This window comes from Rhopalosiphum maidis, chromosome 1 (assembly GCF_003676215.2).
Source record: "Rhopalosiphum maidis isolate BTI-1 chromosome 1, ASM367621v3, whole genome shotgun sequence".
Classification (NCBI taxonomy): Eukaryota; Metazoa; Arthropoda; class Insecta; order Hemiptera; family Aphididae; genus Rhopalosiphum; species Rhopalosiphum maidis.
This window is the reverse complement of record NC_040877.1, coordinates 61,607,800-61,628,680: the sequence shown is the minus strand read 5'-3', so window position 1 is coordinate 61,628,680 and position 20,881 is coordinate 61,607,800. Positions and strand designations below refer to the sequence as shown.

At 29.5% G+C, this 20,881-nt stretch overlaps 1 protein-coding gene across 2 annotated transcripts; it reads left to right on the top strand.

Annotated features, from left to right (window-relative positions):
• The first annotated feature begins 7,959 nt into the window (after positions 1 to 7,959).
• On the top strand, positions 7,960 to 19,503 carry LOC113548762. Of its 2 annotated transcripts, none has more exons than XM_026949809.1 (3): positions 7,960 to 8,105; positions 17,701 to 17,792; positions 18,796 to 19,503. In XM_026949809.1, the coding sequence occupies exons 1-3, from the start codon at positions 8,085 to 8,087 to the stop codon at positions 18,911 to 18,913; spliced, it is 231 nt and encodes a 76-aa protein (XP_026805610.1). In that variant the 5' UTR covers positions 7,960 to 8,084; the 3' UTR covers positions 18,914 to 19,503. The 2 variants fall into 2 exon arrangements, 1 of the variants encoding a protein (XP_026805610.1); XR_003404899.2 differs by lacking the exon at positions 7,960 to 8,105 and adding an exon at positions 10,050 to 10,207.
• The last annotated feature ends 1,378 nt before the right edge of the window (positions 19,504 to 20,881 follow it).

Genomic DNA, 20,881 nt, shown 5'->3' with positions numbered 1-20,881 from the left:
ATATTTGAACCCAAAAATCAAATTTTCAAAATAAATTTTATACAACTATTATACTTTTAATAGATTTATATTATATTATATGACGTATGATATTGAAACTCGTATGTCATTTTTACCATTATAATATATATATATAGCCCTCCGATATATTCTTATATTGACCTTTAATATTAAACATTTTAAGCAAATATATTTACTCTTGAACGAACAGAATCTTGAGAAATTCTTTTTTCGCAAATAACTACATTCAGTAAAACATTGATGGATTAAAGTAAATAATAAGTTTATCAAATATCATATGAGTGCGCATTTAAATACAGTATTACTTACTATCATAAACCTATCCAGTAACTATACACTGTATATTGCCAATTTATTTGTTCCAATATGAAATATTATACCATTTATTATTTTGTTGAAATATTTTTATCAATACTAAATACTAATACATTTATTCGTGCATTACTGTTTGTTATACTTACAATCTAAGGACAGTCAATACCGAGGTTGTGATTTTAATTTATATTACTATACACCTGTAATATAACATAATCAACGATTTATTACATGGATAATATATTTAACTAAAAATAACAGCTATATGAACATACGAAATACTAAATACATTAGTAGCAAAATTATTTAATTTAAATTTGTTTACACGGTTTTATGTAACTAAGTGGCTAGGTATATATTTATACTCACAATATTATTAATATTATTATTATACAATTATATTATATTCTGTATATTATATTAAATTTTCGAAGTTGAGATTGCATCGCGATGTCGAATATATTTAAATACCAAAAACATTTTTTTTTTAGATGAGAGACTGTTTTAAAACCTGAACTATATTATAGTATACATTTTTGGTGAACGTAATTTTAAAAAGCTATAACTATATACTGTTGATTTTTATCAATAAAAAAATAATATAAATATGGTCAAACGCGTTTTCATCCTATTATTATTGTTCCTAATCAACCACGCACCTATACTCAATATGTGCACATAACGTACGTATTATGTATACGGCTAAATAAAATGAAATATATAGTTTATATTCTGATACGTGTGCGCGTATGTGATCGAATAAGTATTGTTATATTTATATGTATATTATATAGTTATCAGGTAGGTAAGTATATTATAGAATATAGACTATAGTTATAATTGAAGGTTACACACACACGATTGTATATATACACAGATACCCGATAACTAAGTACATATATACCTATTACATATATTTCGATTTATGAATTTAGTATACATTATACATATTTATACTTAACACGATGATTTTTCTTATGTTTGAATACATTTTTCAATAATCCAAGTCAGTATACATAATATTATTAGGTATACAACAATATACGTGTACTTCTATAACTATACGCACAGACCTACTGTATTGACTATTTAATCCAAAAATGGCAAAATTACCATGCAGGTCTATCTATTATGTAGTACCTATGTATAAAAATATCTCTGACAAGCGTTAAGATTTGGCTTTGAATTGTAAGAAAACAACCGATAGTAAAGTTATTGATTTTTTTTCGTTTAAAATTATTTTTTTTACACATTTCGTTTACTAAGATATTCTTCCCACATCGGTATTAAATATTTGTACAACATAATTTTATCATCGAACATTTTTTTTAAATGTAATTTTCCTTCTGGTTTCCGCTGCAGCTATCACACGTTCTATGTACTAGATTTTTACGTTTATATATACATACATATATTAGTTTATTACATACGTGCATAAATACACACACGCATAATATATACCATATATTATATAGTATATACATCATCGCGATGCGATAAAATTCACGTACATTATCATGAAGCATATATTCAGGTATATAGTGTTTAAATATATATATTATAAAATATAAGTATGTACGAACGGTTGAAATATGTTTTGGACGATGACAAAAATGCGCAAGCTATATGTATTAGCTACAGTAAATACTGTATATTACTGCAACTGCGTATAGACTTACTAGAAATAATTCTATGAAAAAATTCTTTTAAACACGTGCTGTTTAAACAATTGTAGCTATTAGAATTTTGAATGCATCTGCGCGAATTGTCGAGTGATATGATGATGTATTTAGTATTTTAATGATATATAATATCGCAAAAGTGTTCTTCAAGGTCGGGAGAACCGTCTTAAAAACCCTATACATGAAAGTGATAATTGCGTCACAAGAACGAAATTCAAATATATATAGTCTTCCTGTCCATGTTATAATAAAGGTAAACGCACATGAATACCCGTGTCTTGCACAGTGCAAAGTCACAATTTTTAATACGATATAAATACATATTATATGATAATATGTACGATGTACGGGCCTTAATATTAATTATTTTCGCGAGTAGGTATTGTAATAACTCATCATATATATTCGCCTATTAACGTTGCATTATGTTATAATGTCATCACTGTCACGCAAACTCGTTATTCCAACTATACTCCATTGTGAAATTGTCTGATGATGAAGAGTGAAAACATTAACGATTTTGAAGGAAATACAACATATATTAAATATCTTACATGGGCATATAAATATAAACGCCTACCTAACTACTTATTTTTATTGTTATGGAATATCTGTGTTGAAATTATAATTATACATTGCAACATACATAATAATGGCGAACCTTGCAGCAGGTTAAGTAGGTTTAAGTTGTAACTTACATCGATCACAGTGTAACACACAGACATTTAACGTCAGTTACAACCTCCCTCTTTCGATCAAAAGATTAAATTATAATAAAATTAATTTTCATCGTATTTTTAATACACTTTTCTCTAAAATTAACAAAGAAAAAAAAAGATTTGAGATTTAAAAATTGCTGACAATCAGCTGAACAATCTTGTGAGAGAATGCACGTTAAATGTGTATGATAAAATATATAAATCTTATAATTTACAAATAACAATTTTTTTCTCGACAACAATATTTTGTCATCACTTTATTCATAAAATGGGTATATAGTCGATTCCTCTCGCGTTAATGTGCTCTAATTGATACCAGTAGTATTACAATTTTATTTATATATATACAGCAAAAAATACAATGTATTTTTGATTAGCTATATACAAACTCAGTACCAACTGGTTAAATCAAAAAAAAAAAAAAAAAAACTGATCTCGGTAGTATAAACACGCAAAGTTTGCAAAATGCAAAATGCACTGTACTAGTGTTCTATACCTTATACTTCTATGTTGGAAAACAATAATATATACTATTATAATGTAAGATTTTAAAAACATAATTATTGTAATCGTAAAAAATTATTGATAAATCACGATGTTGAAAAATAAATACCAGGTATTACTTTCTGAAAATTATCCGTTAACAAACAATTTATAGATTAGGTTCACATATAATACACTAAACATGTACAATATACGTACATAGCATAATGTATACTCACATTGTTACATACATTTTAAGACTTATGTGTGTTGGCAGTAATCTATACGTGTGTTTTATACGCGTACGTACATGAATGTCGATTATATTTTACTTTACATTTTCGCCGTAATGAGTACGAGAAAACGACGAATTGAGTTATTCATTTGGTACGTAGTATGTTTTATATTTCTATCACAAATAACTGTTATCAACGTATTTGGTTTTGTACATCTGTAAAAAAAAATGCAATACCTCAGTGTCATCAAAAAATTAAATAAATATTGTGTTTTATAATGTACCGTATAATAAAATATGTAGTAAATATTGTGTTTACAACGAAAGCACATAAAATTAAATTAGTTCTATTTTTCTAGAGATAACTATATGACCATTAAACTTTCTATGCGTTAAAATATTTGTATTATCATAATATGAAAATTGTATGTTTAACAAACATATGTTTTATTTTATTACCTATGACAAAAAAATTATCCTACTACATTGTTATACATTTATTTACATTTATAGCTTGATGTATTATGTACACCTATAAAATATATGCGTTATGTTAAACTTATAATTTAAAAATCAACTTCTGATGTATAATATATACAATGAAAAGAGTGAATTTTTTGAATGTAAAACTCATTTAAAGTTGTATGAACTTATGAAATAGTTGTGTTTCTAAAATGTATATTATACGAGTATATAAATGAATAAAAAATAAATGCCTTGAAGCTAAATCTTAATTTTTAATAATAAATAATATACTAATATAACATATAAGTGTATATATATTATATATACTCGTGTATTTATTTATTACTTATTATTTAATTTAAATACATTGATGATAATATTTAAATATTAAGTTTACTGAGTTATAATATATTTTGTGATTTTGAATCGACCTAAATATATACATTATACCATCAAACACTTTAATTTTGCATCGAAAATCGAGAAAGTGCTCTTTTAATACCAATATCCGGGTGTATTATTTATAGTATATGTACATTTACTCATACATAACTATATGAGTACATTATAGTACATTGTACATGATGTATATTATGTAGCTTATAGTATCCATTAGAGTACAATTAAATAATATATTAGGTATTGCAATTTTTAATTTAATCGTGTTTAAACAATATTATAAATTAAATACCTAACTAAATAGAATGTTTGAAGAAAACTTAAAAATAATACATAAATATTGTGAAATATACTATTGTAAAATTGTATTTTTTGTTTTTAAATAACTTATAGGTCAAATTTATATAATTGAGATAATTGATAATATTATATATTATAAATAAAAATAAATTATTCAGTTTTGTAACCATTGTTTAGAATTTTAGAACTTACTTTTTTTAGGCATATGATAATATAGGTTATTATGTACTCGAATATTCAAAAGGTATATATTTACATATACTAAACAGAGTACACAATCATCATATACATGCACTTTTTAGTTAATTTATCTAATTCAAAGTATGTTATTTTATATTATAGATTATTTATATACTTTAAAAAATTTGAATTGTTCATTATTACTACGTCTCTGTACATTAAAAATTATTAGATACTCTAAATCATTAAATAAAAATTAAATTGTAAAATAACTGAAATTAAAACTTTAAAAAAAATCTAAATATTAAATTAAATAATATACTTTAGTGCTTAGACATAAGAGATTTTACACGTTTTATAAAATTAAATAGGTAAGTAGAAAGTTTTAAAAAATCCATTTTATACAATACAATCCTGCTGCTTTATTTAGTTATTACATTTTGGAACAAGCTAATTAAAAACAAATAACGAATAAACGTATTCAAAAATAATTAGGTATTCTGAAATTGATTTAATAATGCAAATTATTAAACGCTATCTTATAAATTTAAAATAGGCAATTGTTTTTTGTCTTTTTCAAAAAGTAATTACGACCGTAAATTTATTTTAAAAAGTTTTAAAATGTGTGTTATATAATATTTATTAAAACAAGTACAAAATCCTATAAATCTATGTAAGCTATAGTCCATGAATAACGTTCATGTAATATACATATATATATATATATATATATATATATATTTATATATATGCTTCACCTTTTTTCCTTGGTGAACTGCCTTGTAGTAAAATTTTGTCTTCACGTGGGGTACCAATAATAGATTGTTTTTTAATAAATATTTTGTTTACACTTATACTTGGCCACGGTCAACTTCTAAGGCTTCTGTAGGACTGTAGATCATACGTGCCATTATGATTCAATAATATTATACTATTGTATAAGTATCTACCTTATTTTATGTGCACATAAAAATTGCGTACGCGATTGAAACTATTTGAAAGTAATTTTTGTTAATTGTTCAAATACACGTACACACGTAACATTTTAGACTGATAGATAACCTATTTTATGAATATAAATGTACATATTATTTTATGATGTTTACCTTTCAATAAAATATATTAATTTTATATTAGATGTTTTATTGTTATAGTTTACAAATAAATGAACACTTCCAGAAAAATATAGGGAATGCGGCATTTGGAGTTAAGGAATCACATAACATAACGATAGAAAGTTGTTGATAATATTAGGATGAGATATAAATATAATATATAATAGACATTAGACATAAATCAAGTTATTTTTAACTACAGTTAGTGGCTTAAAGTGGTTTTAAATAAAACTAATGATAGAATAAATAAATATAAACGTATCATACAGGTACTTTCTGTCTAGACAAAAATATTTAATAAGCACATAGTTATATCTTATATTATATTCTCTGAGATTGATGATAGTATATTGTTGTAAATGGTCGGCGTGCGTATTGCATACGGTCATACGATAAATACTGTATAATGTATGCATCGATGTCCCGCACCTTTTGTACGAGAACTGAACGCGCTTAGAAAGTGAATAAACGATAATTGTGTCTTATAAACTAATCGTGCGGGTATAAATAAAAAAATGCGATAAAACCTACAAAATAAAAAATGTTGTCAACACGGTAGACGTTAAAAACTGCACGTGTAAATATCATCCCGAATAGTTTCCAAGTCCCGTCCTGTGAATTATTTCGTGTATATAAAAGTAACGAGCACAATTACGAGTGGGTATATAATATAGTATAATATTCGCTCTTAATCGTCCCGCACAATGACTGCGGCGATTTCCCTCGGAACACCGTTTTATTTTATTTTTTATATTTTAAATATGTTTTTTTTCGCGGGAAGGGGTGATATGAAATACCAGTTGCGCGTCTCCCGCCAGCCGAAATAGAAAACTCGTACCCGCACAATCCATTCGTGCGTATTATTATTATTATTATTATTATACAAAATCTAACGGTATAAACCAACCCGTTATGTACCGTTTCACTTTTACTCTCAATGTCGCGAAATGGCACTTTCACCACGCTATACCGCAGCGCGTGCGAACATCAATATAATTTTAATTTAATATAATGTTTACCTCCGCGGTAGACAATACAGCAGGGTTATTCAACATTGTTCATTTGCTTTCAAATACTATATTATATTTTTTTAGTCTTCGGGTATATCGAATAATATAATATGGTACATTAACTATGAAAGAATGACATTTCAATTTGATCTAATAGCACCTATAAATGTAGTTCTATATGGCTTCCGTTGTGGGTAACATCGCGAATAACATCTAGTCGGATCTCGAATTCATATTCCACGCATATCCGTTGTAATCGACTTGACATCATTAATTTTTAGCTACTCTACGGTTTACGATGATAACGGCAGAGGAGTGGGGTCACATATGGTGTAAGATCAAATGACCTAAGTGACCAGGTGCAAGACATCGGATGAGTCATTTTGAACAGTCCTGCAGCATACTATCATCCGCTCGTGCCCAAACAAAAAGAAGGTATATCAGCTGCAACAATATCATATAGTACAAATTATAATATTATAGCACGATTTAAACGTTTTTAGATTATAAAATTTAACATTATGTCAATTATTACCCAGCTGACGACGCGGCGACATAAAAATACGAGAAGTTATTCCCGAGATAACAAATTCTTTTCTTTTTTTTTTAACGAGAAAACGATTTTCCCGGGCTTTTTTAATGTTGTTCTCAAACTATCACATCGCCATCATCTCACACCGGTAGATCATATACTAAGACCTCGATACGTGGCCAAGTGCGCGCTGATGAGTATGGGCAAACGATCTCGGACGACTGTACATCAGCGGGGATCGCGAGGAGGCCAAAACCAAAAATCGCCGACCAGATTAACTGCGGGTGAATCACCCATAGTACACAGAACATATACTTGGGCGCGTATATCTACTCCGCGACGTCTATATTATAGAACACACATCACAGACATATAGCTGTAGCACATATACGGCATATTAACCGATGCGCGATACTTATATTACATGTCGTTATTTTGTGCGTTCGGTATGGCCGCGGTTTCGGAAACAACAATTTCGGATGCCCTCGAACCGGACAGCCGAGACCAAGTGAAAGTCACTTTCACACGTCTCCGGGTGTCCCCCGCACGCTCGCTCGCGGAACCGACTGGCGCGACGGCGGTTCAGTAGCCAACGGACAGCGATCATGCCAACAAGCTGCTTCCCAACATGCCGTCTCTGAACCGATTGGTAAGTACCTGAACACAACATATTTTACATATATTATATATACATCGAACACGGTCCGCGATACCCCGTGACGCGGTGCCATAATAAGACGTGATGGAAACCGCGCGCGCCGATCCGCGATTATTGTCATATATTATAATAGGAAACGCGATGGTCACTTGTCGGGTGCATATACTTTTGTACCTTTATACGTATATAATATATAGTGTAGTGTAAACGTATATTATGCACACGATATGTTATGTATACGCAGGACTGTGTCGCAGTCGTTTCGAAAATCGAAAAACGATGACGTTTCGTGTTTTTGCGATTTACGAAATAGATTGTGGTAGATCGTAGAATATAATTATTATTGGTGTTGGCTATCGATTCGTGCAGAGACCAGTACTATTTAGACGCCTTTTAATAAATACATAATAATTTAAAGACGTACTCGTACCTTAATATGTTCTTTTCGCGGACTTGCCGCAGCCCCTTTGAAACCTCCTCACCAGGCGCACCTCCGCGTAATAATAACGACGTCGTAGGTACTGTAAAATATCTATAATATTATATTAAACGGTGTGTTCCGGGCCTCCGCGCCGCAGGTTTTCGAAGGCCCATAGTATTTCTCTGTAACAAATAAACTTAAACGATTATTGCTGCACGAACGGTTGGCCGGGCCCTATACATGGCTATGTATAATATACAGCTAGACTTATCGAATTCTACTATCGTAAAATCGCATGTATACGATGTGATAGCCGATCAATCAATCAGCTTTATCGCGATACACGAAAAACATTGAACCGTGATGCTATCGTATATATACCTATATTATGAGGTTATCCTCGTCGTATTCGCAATACACTGTACAAGTATATAGTTTGAAACGGAACGCGATCGGAGCCATGATCGAAAAGAATCGTGTCCACACATATTATTGGAAACAATTCAGAATTGCACAACCAAAAATTAAAACTTAAGTTGAACGTTTTACTTTTTTTTATTTTAAGTTGTTTTAGATTTTAGTTGTAGGTTATTGAAGCGATATTCTTAGTGTATTTTAGAGCTATCTTTATAGACATTTAATGCGATAAAAAATATGTTCATATAATGCGTACGGTATACGGCAAATAATAGCAGAAGGTTCAAATATTTTATTAGAAACACAAGCCTTATCGACAAACAACGTGTGTACAACAAACGTTTCGAAATCCTTCTAAATATAATATATTGTACGATATAATAAATTCGATTGGATTCCGTTCCGTCGGGATTTGCCGCTTCCCAACCATATGAAGTATTATATAAGTGCGCGAATACGTTTTTTTCGTCCGGTCACTTCGATCCCGCGCGTCCTGAATTTATAACAATAACATCATAATAATAATATCTAACAATATAATATAACCTGTTGCGTGAAACGGTAACGCTGTATATACTTATAAATACAAACACATATATAATGATAACGCGCGCGACTCCTCCCCATACGAGCGGTAGACCGACAAAGTCGCGACCCCCGCAATAAGCGGTGAATGCAAATTTCATCACTTTTTATTCTTGTTTTCGTCGTTCCTAGCGAATACCCTGTGCAGACTTGACTCGAGCTTTTCCCACCGTCATTTTTATTATTATTGTATATATGCATATATTATCGTGACGTATGCGCGCGTTCGCATATTATTCTATTTACACACATTGAGCACATATAAGCACTACGTTTATATATTTTTTTCTATAAAGTATATGATATTATTATTGTGTGCTGTATATAAAGCACGTCACTCGAGCGGCGGCTCAGTGAAAGTGATCGGCCGCCGCCGCCACTGCTGTTGAAGCGCTGCATATTGCGAGTGTGTGTGTGTGTGTGTGTCGGACGTCGCTATAGCGCGCGTGTGCATGTTCTGCGCGACGGCGGCGGCGGCGGGTGACCTACTTTTGTTACGGACCCGCCGCCGCCGCCGTCGCTGCTGCCACCGAGTGAGCGACTTGACGCCGGCCTGTCAAGTCGCCCGATCGTTCCCGGACGATCTCGCGGAGCACGCGAAAAAAAAAATTTCGCAATGATGGTTACGTGAGACGTCTCGCTGCCGCCGCCGCCGCCGCCACAGCACACAGTAAGTCTTTCTATTTTTATTTTTCCTGTGTGATTTATAATATGTACGAGTGCACTGTGTTTACACCGCCTACGACACGTTTCGTATAATATTCTGTTTGATTTTTGCGAGGGAAATTTTTTTGATTTCCCGACGGTTCTAGTAATATTTTTTCCGCCCAACGTTTTCGCGCCCGTTTGTAGGTCATCGCGGAGGAGCGGGTCGTCCGTCAAGGTCGTCGGCGGCGGTCCCTTCGTAAGCAGCCGCCGCGCCGCCGCGGGAAAGAATACATATGATGATATATGAACTCGACGCTCGTCGCGAAAATAAGTAGGTCAAATAATCGCGCGCACAGGGCGGATGGCGAGTTTCCGATTATGTTCATTTTTTTTTTCTTTTACCTTTCCATTTCCGCGGCGCCCTCGATATTTTCGAGCCCTTCCGTTGCAACTTATAATAATACATAACATACGTTTAATATAATAGCAGTATACACTATATACTTTACAGCACGTAAACACAACCCAGTAAGTGGTCCAACTTTGTAGTTTGTACACTATATTATATTATGACCTATACAAAGGATTTTTATACAATGTACCTGGAACCTATATTATATAAGTACATCACGCGGGCCGAATAATAGTTTTCGGAAATCCGACCCGGAAACGCTCGCAAAATAATTGACCGTAATTATAACGACGCGAGTGTATGTATAATTACGTGTTTTCAAGTATCATTTGCGGATTCGTAATGTATTTGTCTTTTTTTACCAGTTCGACGACCAACTGGCTCGTTATCGAACGCAACAAAATTAATATATAATACTGCACATATGCTGATACCGAGTAATATATCAATATATGCATAGAGTCTACCGAGTGTTCATTCCAGAATTTTTTTCGTGTTGATTAAATCACCAACCAACAGAAAACTTATATAATATTAAATCGTGATATTATATTATATTGTACAATTATTGTTATCGATTTAAAAAATATATACGCAATAATAATCGTCCGCACTAAATGCAAAGGCCGCGTTCTACTTTTTCTCTCGCAACACGGTTTACGAAAAAATCGACCTGACCTGTAAACAAAGGTCACTTATATATGTATTTTATTATAGGTATTGGTATAATACATCATACGAATATTAATTCTTAAACATAAATATTTTCAACGACTATTCTAATTTCCAATTATAAAATATAGTTTCTCATTAAATGTACCTATATTATTTATATGCAATTTATACATTTAATTTTCTAAATTATTATAGCCCATTAAAATGTTACATTATCAATTAAACCAATGCTGTGGTGCTGTGGTAATGAAGACGGTAGAATATTAAGAGTGACTTAAATTATATCATATTTTTAAATAAAATGCAAATTGCTTTTAACACTTTTGACGCATGTCTATATATAATATAAGATTTGTTTTTCAACGTGTATTTGAATGTTTCACAACGTTTATAAATATTATATACTAATATTAATAAATGCGTATTGTTAACACTATATTGTATTTCTGTTTCGATGATTTTCATACCACTGTAGGTAATTAATAATATACTAATTACTCTAAGTGTATATACAAATGAAATCGCAAAAGCAATTATTATGATTAGCACATATTATAAATGTATCTATTAGTCATATTATATAATGCCTATTATTACAACACGTACCAACAAATGTGTGTTATTTAATTTGTCATCTGTATTTAATGTACAGTATTTTACAACCATATTATCTACTCATCATCCGCAGAATACATTTTAGATTTTCGGATTTTATAGTCGATTAAGTTATAGACTCAGTGATTCTTTTAACAGTAAACATTTATTAACCTGAAAATCGTAACCGTTTTTGAGAAAAATATTTTACATGTAGTAAAATATAAATTTAAATTCATTATAATTGAACTCAATCATTTCTCACGTTATCATAGTATAAATCTTTTATCTTTTTAAATGACGACATACATTATAATTATTAACCATAATGTTAATATGATGTTCAGCAAATATTTTTTCTAGGAATTCATGTACATCAAAAATTAAATTTTTAAAGATCGATAGCAGTTAATTAGTTGTAACTCATAAGTATTATAATTTTAGATAAGCATAGCATTGAGCTAACATTTCGAGTGTTTCATCGATGCCGTCGGGATGAACGGCATATAAAAACTTACAATACTTATAACTAATTCACCATCACTCATTCGAAATTCGATTTTTAGAAATAAAAATTCTTAGATTCGGAATAAAATAAGTGCATATTATTTTTTATATATTTAAAAATAAATACAAATATAAATACTTTTTAAAATAATCATTTGGTATATTCATTGCGCTATACATAATTATAATCGATTTTCGAACGCTAAATTTATTGATGACATTACGATTTCAATCACCGTTAATTTGAGAACTTTCTTCCTCGATTGTATGCAATTTACATACCCAGTGTACTCTGTACCTGCCTACCTAAACAGTTTAAGCGTAGTATAGCAGTAATCGCTAGCTTTCATCGGTTTATTCAATAGACAATATGGATCTATACGGTTGTATTTACACAACCGGTAAATAGTTAACACTATTTTGTATGTATTGATTCTTCGCACATATAATATGGAAAAATATAGATATAATCAATATTCCTATACATTATAAATAGACATACATAGAACGGCATAATTTATATTCACTGTTAAAATATGAAACCACCACACGTGCCAATGTACGAATTGGCAAGAAAAATAATAACAAATCTATACTAAAATGACAATGAATATTCAATATAATTAGTTGCGTATTTTTTAGAATTGTTTGCTTCTTAAATATCGACTGATTTATGAATAACATTCGTAATGCGTATTTTTTACGTTAACTATTGGTATAGTATGAAAATTGTTAATGCTTTTATGATGCCAATACGATATACCATACACGATGTTGCGGTAAGAACGTGTTTCATCAAGAGTCGCGGGGACATGTAATATAAAGTTTACGTTTTCTCTTTATATACTCGCCAAACACGCAAGCGCGGGTGGGTCGTGTATTCGCGATACGCGACCTGTTGCTAATTGATCGCTTCGTGCCGAAAAAATGCACTATTTTATAAAATATTCTGACACCATTATTATTAACCTCGCGAAATCGCTGCGTGATAGCAAATTTGTCAACCAAGTATAATAATACGAGAATAATTATTATCATGATTGGAGCAATTTTAATTTTTTAAGACAGCGTTTGTCACGCATTTCTATTCAAAAACAAAAATATTTCCAAAGTGAAATCGTATCATATTGAAATATATATTATTAAAATATGATATATTGTAATAAACAAGTACGTCATATACACCTACTGCGATAATACTATTAGATTATAGGCAAACACAGGAAATGAAATAATATATATCTATAATAGGTACTTCTATCTGTATGTAGTATTATTTTGGTCAGCCTATAAGTATATATATATATATATATCATATATTATTTACTATATATATATAATACATATTGTATTCAGTTGTATAAAACAATACTGCACGACTATGCTACACGAGCTGTACGTTATATTATAAATATAATCATTTATCAATGTTTGTATTAGTGGGAGTCAGAGAGGAACAAGGAACGTGTATACTATTATACCCGTTCAATTTTTTTTTTTTTTAAATGACAGATCCGCAGATCATCGAATTATTAGAATTTAAAACTCACGAAACGTACACGAAAAATATACGTGAATAATTTGCAAATATAATATGCAAATACAATTTTTAAGACCATAATTTAACAAAATAAAGCCGCAATGCTATGGAGAATGAGCACCTGAAATCTTATATAGATTTTAAACATTTATTTTACACCAATGATACATAATATATATATATATTGTTTTTAAACGAATATAAATACATACTCATATTATTGTTTTTTTTTATTTTTTTATTTTTTTATTATATATGTTTAGGCATAGTTTTTAAATAATGAATTATTATTGTCGTAATCTTATGAGTTGTAAATTCTCCAATTTGTTATAATTAACTTATAAAAATATATCATACATAGTAAACCTATATTTTTGATTATTTCACATCTCTAATAATACTCAATTTTTCAAACTGTGATATCATGTGTATAAAATACTATACTTATATAGCCGTTATATACATTTACAATTACTACAGAATAGTCATAAATGGAACGCGGTTACGTTTGAGTGTAAATAATAATATAATCTATAAAAGGTATAAGGAAATAACTTAATATACTGAGTATTTTTTTTTTCGATCTATACTTATTATTTCAAAATCTATTAACGTTTTTAAAAATATTTTTATTTTACATAATTTTAAGTCGAAATCAAACAACATTTTTTTAAAAATATATACATTTTTAAATTAATATTCCGAAGGAGAATATTTTTTTGAGTATTTCGGTACATAAAAATCAAAATTCAGACGAATAGTTCGATATGAGTTATAAATATTTAAAACTTAGGTGAACGAAGTAATAAACCAACATTTTACAGAGTATCCCTGTACTACTCCACTACACTCCACTAATTTTCAGAAAAATTATACAAAAATTATTTACAATAGGAAACTGATATTGTAATTTGAAAAATAATAGTTTACATCTCGTCAGGACACTGTACAAAAAAATCTCTTCAACTTAAAAATACGGTCTTGATAATTTTTAAGAATTCCAAAAATTATATTTTTTATAACTGTATAATTGAAGAAAAAGGTAAGGGATGAGTATGGTGAATCATAATGATACGATGATATGTACAAAAATTAATAATTTATTGTTGTTGTAACAATTAGGTTACTGATGTTGACGATTAGGTATAATAAAATCCTTAAATAAATGTTCTGACCGAAAACAGCACGTTTAGATACACGACGATTATGGCTGAAACGTGTGATAAGAAAAACTGAATTGTTACTGTTAATTTCGCTTTCTCCGGCAGCCAGCAGCAGCTCTATTTTGTACATAAATAGAATATAGTACCTCTATAAATATATACATAATAAGATATTATCGCTCGAATCCTAACTATCGGCAGTCGGCGAAATTTACAATTGATTTATTAATTATTTATTCTTTCATTTCTTGGTTCGTAATTTATATTTCGTTCCTATGCAATTATATAGACAATATTATTTTTTATACCTACTGTCATTTAGGTATAGTCCAACTCATTTTCCCTACATAACAACATGGATCTTTTTTATTATGAATTTTGTTTTTCTACATTTAATTTTCACAAATTATATTTTGGCATTGAACATAGACCAATTAAAGATATAACAACAAAAGACTAACAATGATTTTAGACTTTAACCAAATTTCTTGACCGTAGACTATCCTAGAGAAACTTGTGTTATTATAATTTCCATCTATTATTAGTATGTATATATTCGGTAATCGAGCATATACATTTTCTACATATATAATATATGCACAATGCACAAAGTCACACGGTTCTAAACGATTTTACGTTTCAAACACAAAAGTACATTATTATTTATTTATGTGTAAGCCAAACCATATCACTTATAATATATGACCACAATATAGTTTATGACATGATAGCCTAAATTATGGTTATACATCCGGTCAATGAGAACAAATAACACGACTTTCACATATTTTTCGGGAACTTTGAGTATAATATAAACAAATTGGCCATCTGCAAAAACGTATGAATACGACGCAGAATCATATATATATATCAGTAAGCACACACGTGGCCCAATCATTGAACGTATGTTGTAGTCGTAAAAAAAAAATTATGATTGACAGCACATACACTCTGTATAATATTCAGAATACATCGAGAAAATATTAAAATATACAAAATGGGAGTCGATTATTATACGGGTCACGGGCCAGCCGTCCGTCCGTCCAAATGTGCGTATTATTCGGTTTGAACGGGTGTCGTACTGCCGTTCGCACCGTTCGAATATTTTATTTATGTATGCAACGAGAACTATAATGCGTTAACGAGTTTTTAGTCGCAGATAACGAAACGATTTGTGATATTATGTTAAGTTCGGAAAGAAATGCACATAGATACTGGTCGAAAGAGGGAATAATTAAAAAGAAAAACGGATTATTAAAATATATAATAATATTTCGAATACGGCGCTGGGATTTTCATTTTCGACAAGTGGACACCTCTTCACTCTTATTATAGCGATTAACGATACATACAAAAATTAACTTAATACTCTTCCGATTGCTTTAAATGATGTATAAGTATATATAACGTAATATTATAATGTCCGTAAACAAGCCATCAAATATTTAAAAACCTAATCTATAATAATTATTATTATTGTATTATAATATAGTAAGCATTAATCGTTATTATAGTAATTACTTATGTATCAAAATCGTGAGTTTACAATTTCACATGATTAAATTTTAGCGATTTGTACATTACAAGTCTTACATGTTTATTACATACGACATAGTTACAGAGATGTGTGTATAGCATTTATAAATAAAATAGTTAAAGCCTGTTGCGGTGTGCGCGGTGCTGCAGTGATTAGACGATTGCTTGTTTAGTTTTGGCAATAATAATTCAAGTGTTTCAATAATACTAATATGTTATTGGTCGACAATTAAAACGTGAAATGTACGTATCTAGGACACGGAAATCGGCCCACGTTTAAAATTAAAAACACAAACAATACTCTCAAAATTAATAAGTTTCAAATCTTAATTATCGATGTATAGTTATATATTATTATTTATCATGTAACCAAACTGCGCATTACAAAATACTTAAAATTTCAGATTATATGTCAACTAAACCGTCGTAACTACCGTCGTACACAATGACAATATTGTACGAAATACGATTGCGATACAATATTTAAAATCTTATATAAAAACGCATAGAATAGAATATTTAAATACACACAGGCCACAGCACACTTCACTATAATCAGACACGTATGCCGTTTACTCGTATATATACATATGTCTCTCTCCCCCATTATTTATTCCAAAAAAATGTTTCAAAATGATTTTTATGATAATCTATGACCAATAATTGTATAGTAGTAACATTATAGAACTATAAATCTACAGTATTTTGTCTATCAACGATAAAATGTTTACGAGCTCGACTTTAATACCTATCAATACAATATAATATAAACTATACAGTCTACTGTCTACAACAGCTATTGTAACATCGCGTCATAAAAATAATTGACCCGGCACGACGAACCAAACTATAGTGATGACAGCTGTATGAACTCTTTTCAAGACGACTTGTGCCGTATACATACTATTATCTTATAACAATAATAATTAATAATACATCGCGTGTTATTTACACGCGCCCCTATATTATGATGATTTTACGCGCCGTATCAGTCGTATTACATAGCGTGCATAAATATATTATTTTTACGATAAATAATGTGGCGAATATTATAATATATAATGATAATCTTAACTTTTTTTTTTTAGATTTTGCTGGCGCTCGCGTCGGTAGCGTTGGTCGTCTCCGTAGTCGGCGCGACATTAACGCCCAGAGCACCGAACTTTCAATACTTCGAAAGGTACGTGTATATAACTGCAGTTGCAGCAGATACCTGTAAATAATACAATGATAAATTATGAATAATAAATATCGTGGAATTATGTACCTGTATTTCTATACAACGAATCTTCTCGTAGTCCCTGCCAGTGATGTAAATTATATACGTAATATTGCATATTAATACAACCGTATAATTTATGCCAGGTACAAAAATAATTAAATACAAATAGTATGTATAAAAAAAAGTGATAAATAGTTTGCTAAAAGAGAAGATAAGATAAATTCTTTTTTTTTATTAAAAATGTGTTGTTTGGGGTCTAGACTTGTTGTTTGTGTAGTCACAGTAAACACTCACAAATTAAATAATTATATATTAATTATTAAAATCACTAAAAATATTAAAATCTAATGTTTAAAAGTTAAAAGCAATGCTTTATGCATTTACTTACCTAACAGTCACTTAAATATTTATAAAGTATTATTATTTTACCTGAGTAGGTACAGTTAGCTATATATAAAAATTATGTAAACACAATACGATTTTACGATTTTTGTAAAATGCTGTATATAATTATACGCACACATATTATAAAAATGAGAAATATAATACGATATTTTTTCATAATCGGTCCCCAAAGTTCAGCATAATAAATTAAGCATTCAATAACCTCCTAATTTCTAAAAATCATTTTTTTCTTTAATTTTTACTTACGGGAATACAAAAAAGTCCAACATTTTTTTTAAGTGTTATTCGTGAACGTGAATGATGATCGTTTAAATTTTCAATCACGGGTGAAAGGGAGTGACTACAGGGACGATAAAAAAAGTTTCTTGAAAAAGTAGGTGGTGTATATAGGGGCTTGTCCCTGAGCGAATTATGAAAATTCCCCACAAATACAGTACTACTGTACATTGTTCACGCATAAATATAAACAAACAAATATAATAATTTATAATACAATTATTAGTATATAACTTAATAGCATCATTGCATAATTGTGTGTGTGTTTCTGATTTTTCAGACCTAAGTATAGATATCCGTATTATGATGAACATGGCCGCGGTCGGCTCTTGTACGGTTACGGTGGACCGGACTTGTATCAATACAAGTCCTACTCGCCGTTGGAGGGCATTCATTGAGAACTGCAATGAATTAACTTACCATCACCGCGCCGTCACCGTCTCAGCCATCACCATGGCACCGTGATGGCGGTCTTTTCATTTCACCCGCCGTTCAGACGTGTCCCAGTAGTTTTCGGTGTTTTAACATTAAGCGTGTAATTTTTGTAAACCTACAAATACACAATATCATTAGACAAAGAATAGTATTTTTTTAAATTAAATTTAAAAAAAAAACAAACTAAAAAAAATCCTTTTAAATTTAATTTAATAATAATAATAATAATAATAATAATAATGTTGGATTATATAAAATTAGAATATAACTAAGAGAAATCCTCTGATGAGGCTCGCTGGTGGTTCGAATGTTACCAAAAACTGACAGCAGACACGTTTGCATTCTTTTACGAGTTTAATATAAATGTTTAAAAAATTCGATGAAGGGCTTTTAAAAAAAAAAAAATACAAAGACCAATATCGATTCTCGAAATTCGTAAACGAATAGCCTAATAGAAAAAATAACGGTCTGCCGTCCGGTTGTATCTTAATAAGTAGAATCGTATATTATGTTAAATTTTAAGCAAAATAAATAAAACGACGATAATCGTAAATTATTGGTTTTTGTTTTTGTTTTCATTTTTTTTTTTTTTATCTATATTATAATATACTCTCCCTATATATTCTAATAATAAATATAAATACCTATGCGTATAAATAATTTTAAAACTTAAATATACATATTATCTCTTAACGCGTACATATTATATTAATATATTATATACACGCGGTGTATATATTTCGATACTATTAAAATGTCGATCAATTAGCTTAAGAGGTATTGTAAGAGGTCATTATTAATACCTATATAATATACTATGTTAGTAGTAAATAAAATATGTATAATTCACCGAGAGACGTCTAAACGGCTTCGAAATCAAAAACACCGCCAAAACGCAAACCCACACACAGTCATACACATACCCACACTACACACATTTACAATAATAATATTATTATTGTCCTGAAAATGATCACAAAAATAATATGAAATATGTAATATTATGTATATGAGGTAAAATGTCAATTGTTAATTTTATTAAAATAAAAAAAATTGTTTTTTATTTTATTTTTCTGTTTTCTTGATATAAGAAAAAATAATTAAACGTTGTTAACCCATCAATTTATTCTATGAATAGTTGCATTGCGTGTTATTATTGTAATTATTTTAAGAAAAAAAATGTTTGTGTAAAAATATATAAATATATAATATACAATTTGTTGCAGTTTACAAAAAAAAAATAAAAATGATGTTCTTATTTCTATTTAATACTGAATATTATTATTACTTAAACTGATACTGCATATCATATGCTTATAAATACAATAGTAAAATTAGGATAGTAATTTCAGATAAAATAAAGAAATCGTAAAAATCAACTGGAAAATAATTAAAATTCATCATTTATATCCAATAATACAATTATCAAATATAATGTACTTATATAGAAAGAAAATTGCTTAAGATCGTTATAAATATAATAATCAATAACCGACAATGCATTACATAAGTATGTAAATATTTTTTTAAACTTTTTTTATTGTTAAAAAGTCTTATACGCTCTAAATACAACATAAAATATTCAATAATCGTATGTGATGAGATTCATGTTAAGTATATAGAGAGCATAATATTATTATTAATTGTTTCTCGAACACAGCGACACAACTATACAACAATAATGCACTAGAAAAATTGGCAGATAATGTACACTAAGCCTGTGTATGCATTATTATCGCTTTAAATTACAATTGAGATTCCATTTGACATAAATGACTATATAAATCATCACAATCGAAAAACAATTTCATATGGCAGTGTCGAAATTCTGTAAGTATAACGTTTCCATCAATTACCCACAAATACGATAAAATTAAAATTAAAAATGACTTTCAAAGTATGCCATATGCCTTTATTGACAACATTCCCTG

Bases quoted from the DNA above. Each gene is read 5' to 3' on its own strand.
- LOC113548762 (XM_026949809.1), top strand. From the start codon at position 8,085: ATGCCGTCTCTGAACCGATTG. The intron at 8,106-17,700 runs GTAAGTACCTGA...TTTTTTTTTTAG, and splicing joins TGCCGTCTCTGAACCGATTG to ATTTTGCTGGCGCTCGCGTC. The intron at 17,793-18,795 runs GTACGTGTATAT...CTGATTTTTCAG, and splicing joins AACTTTCAATACTTCGAAAG to ACCTAAGTATAGATATCCGT.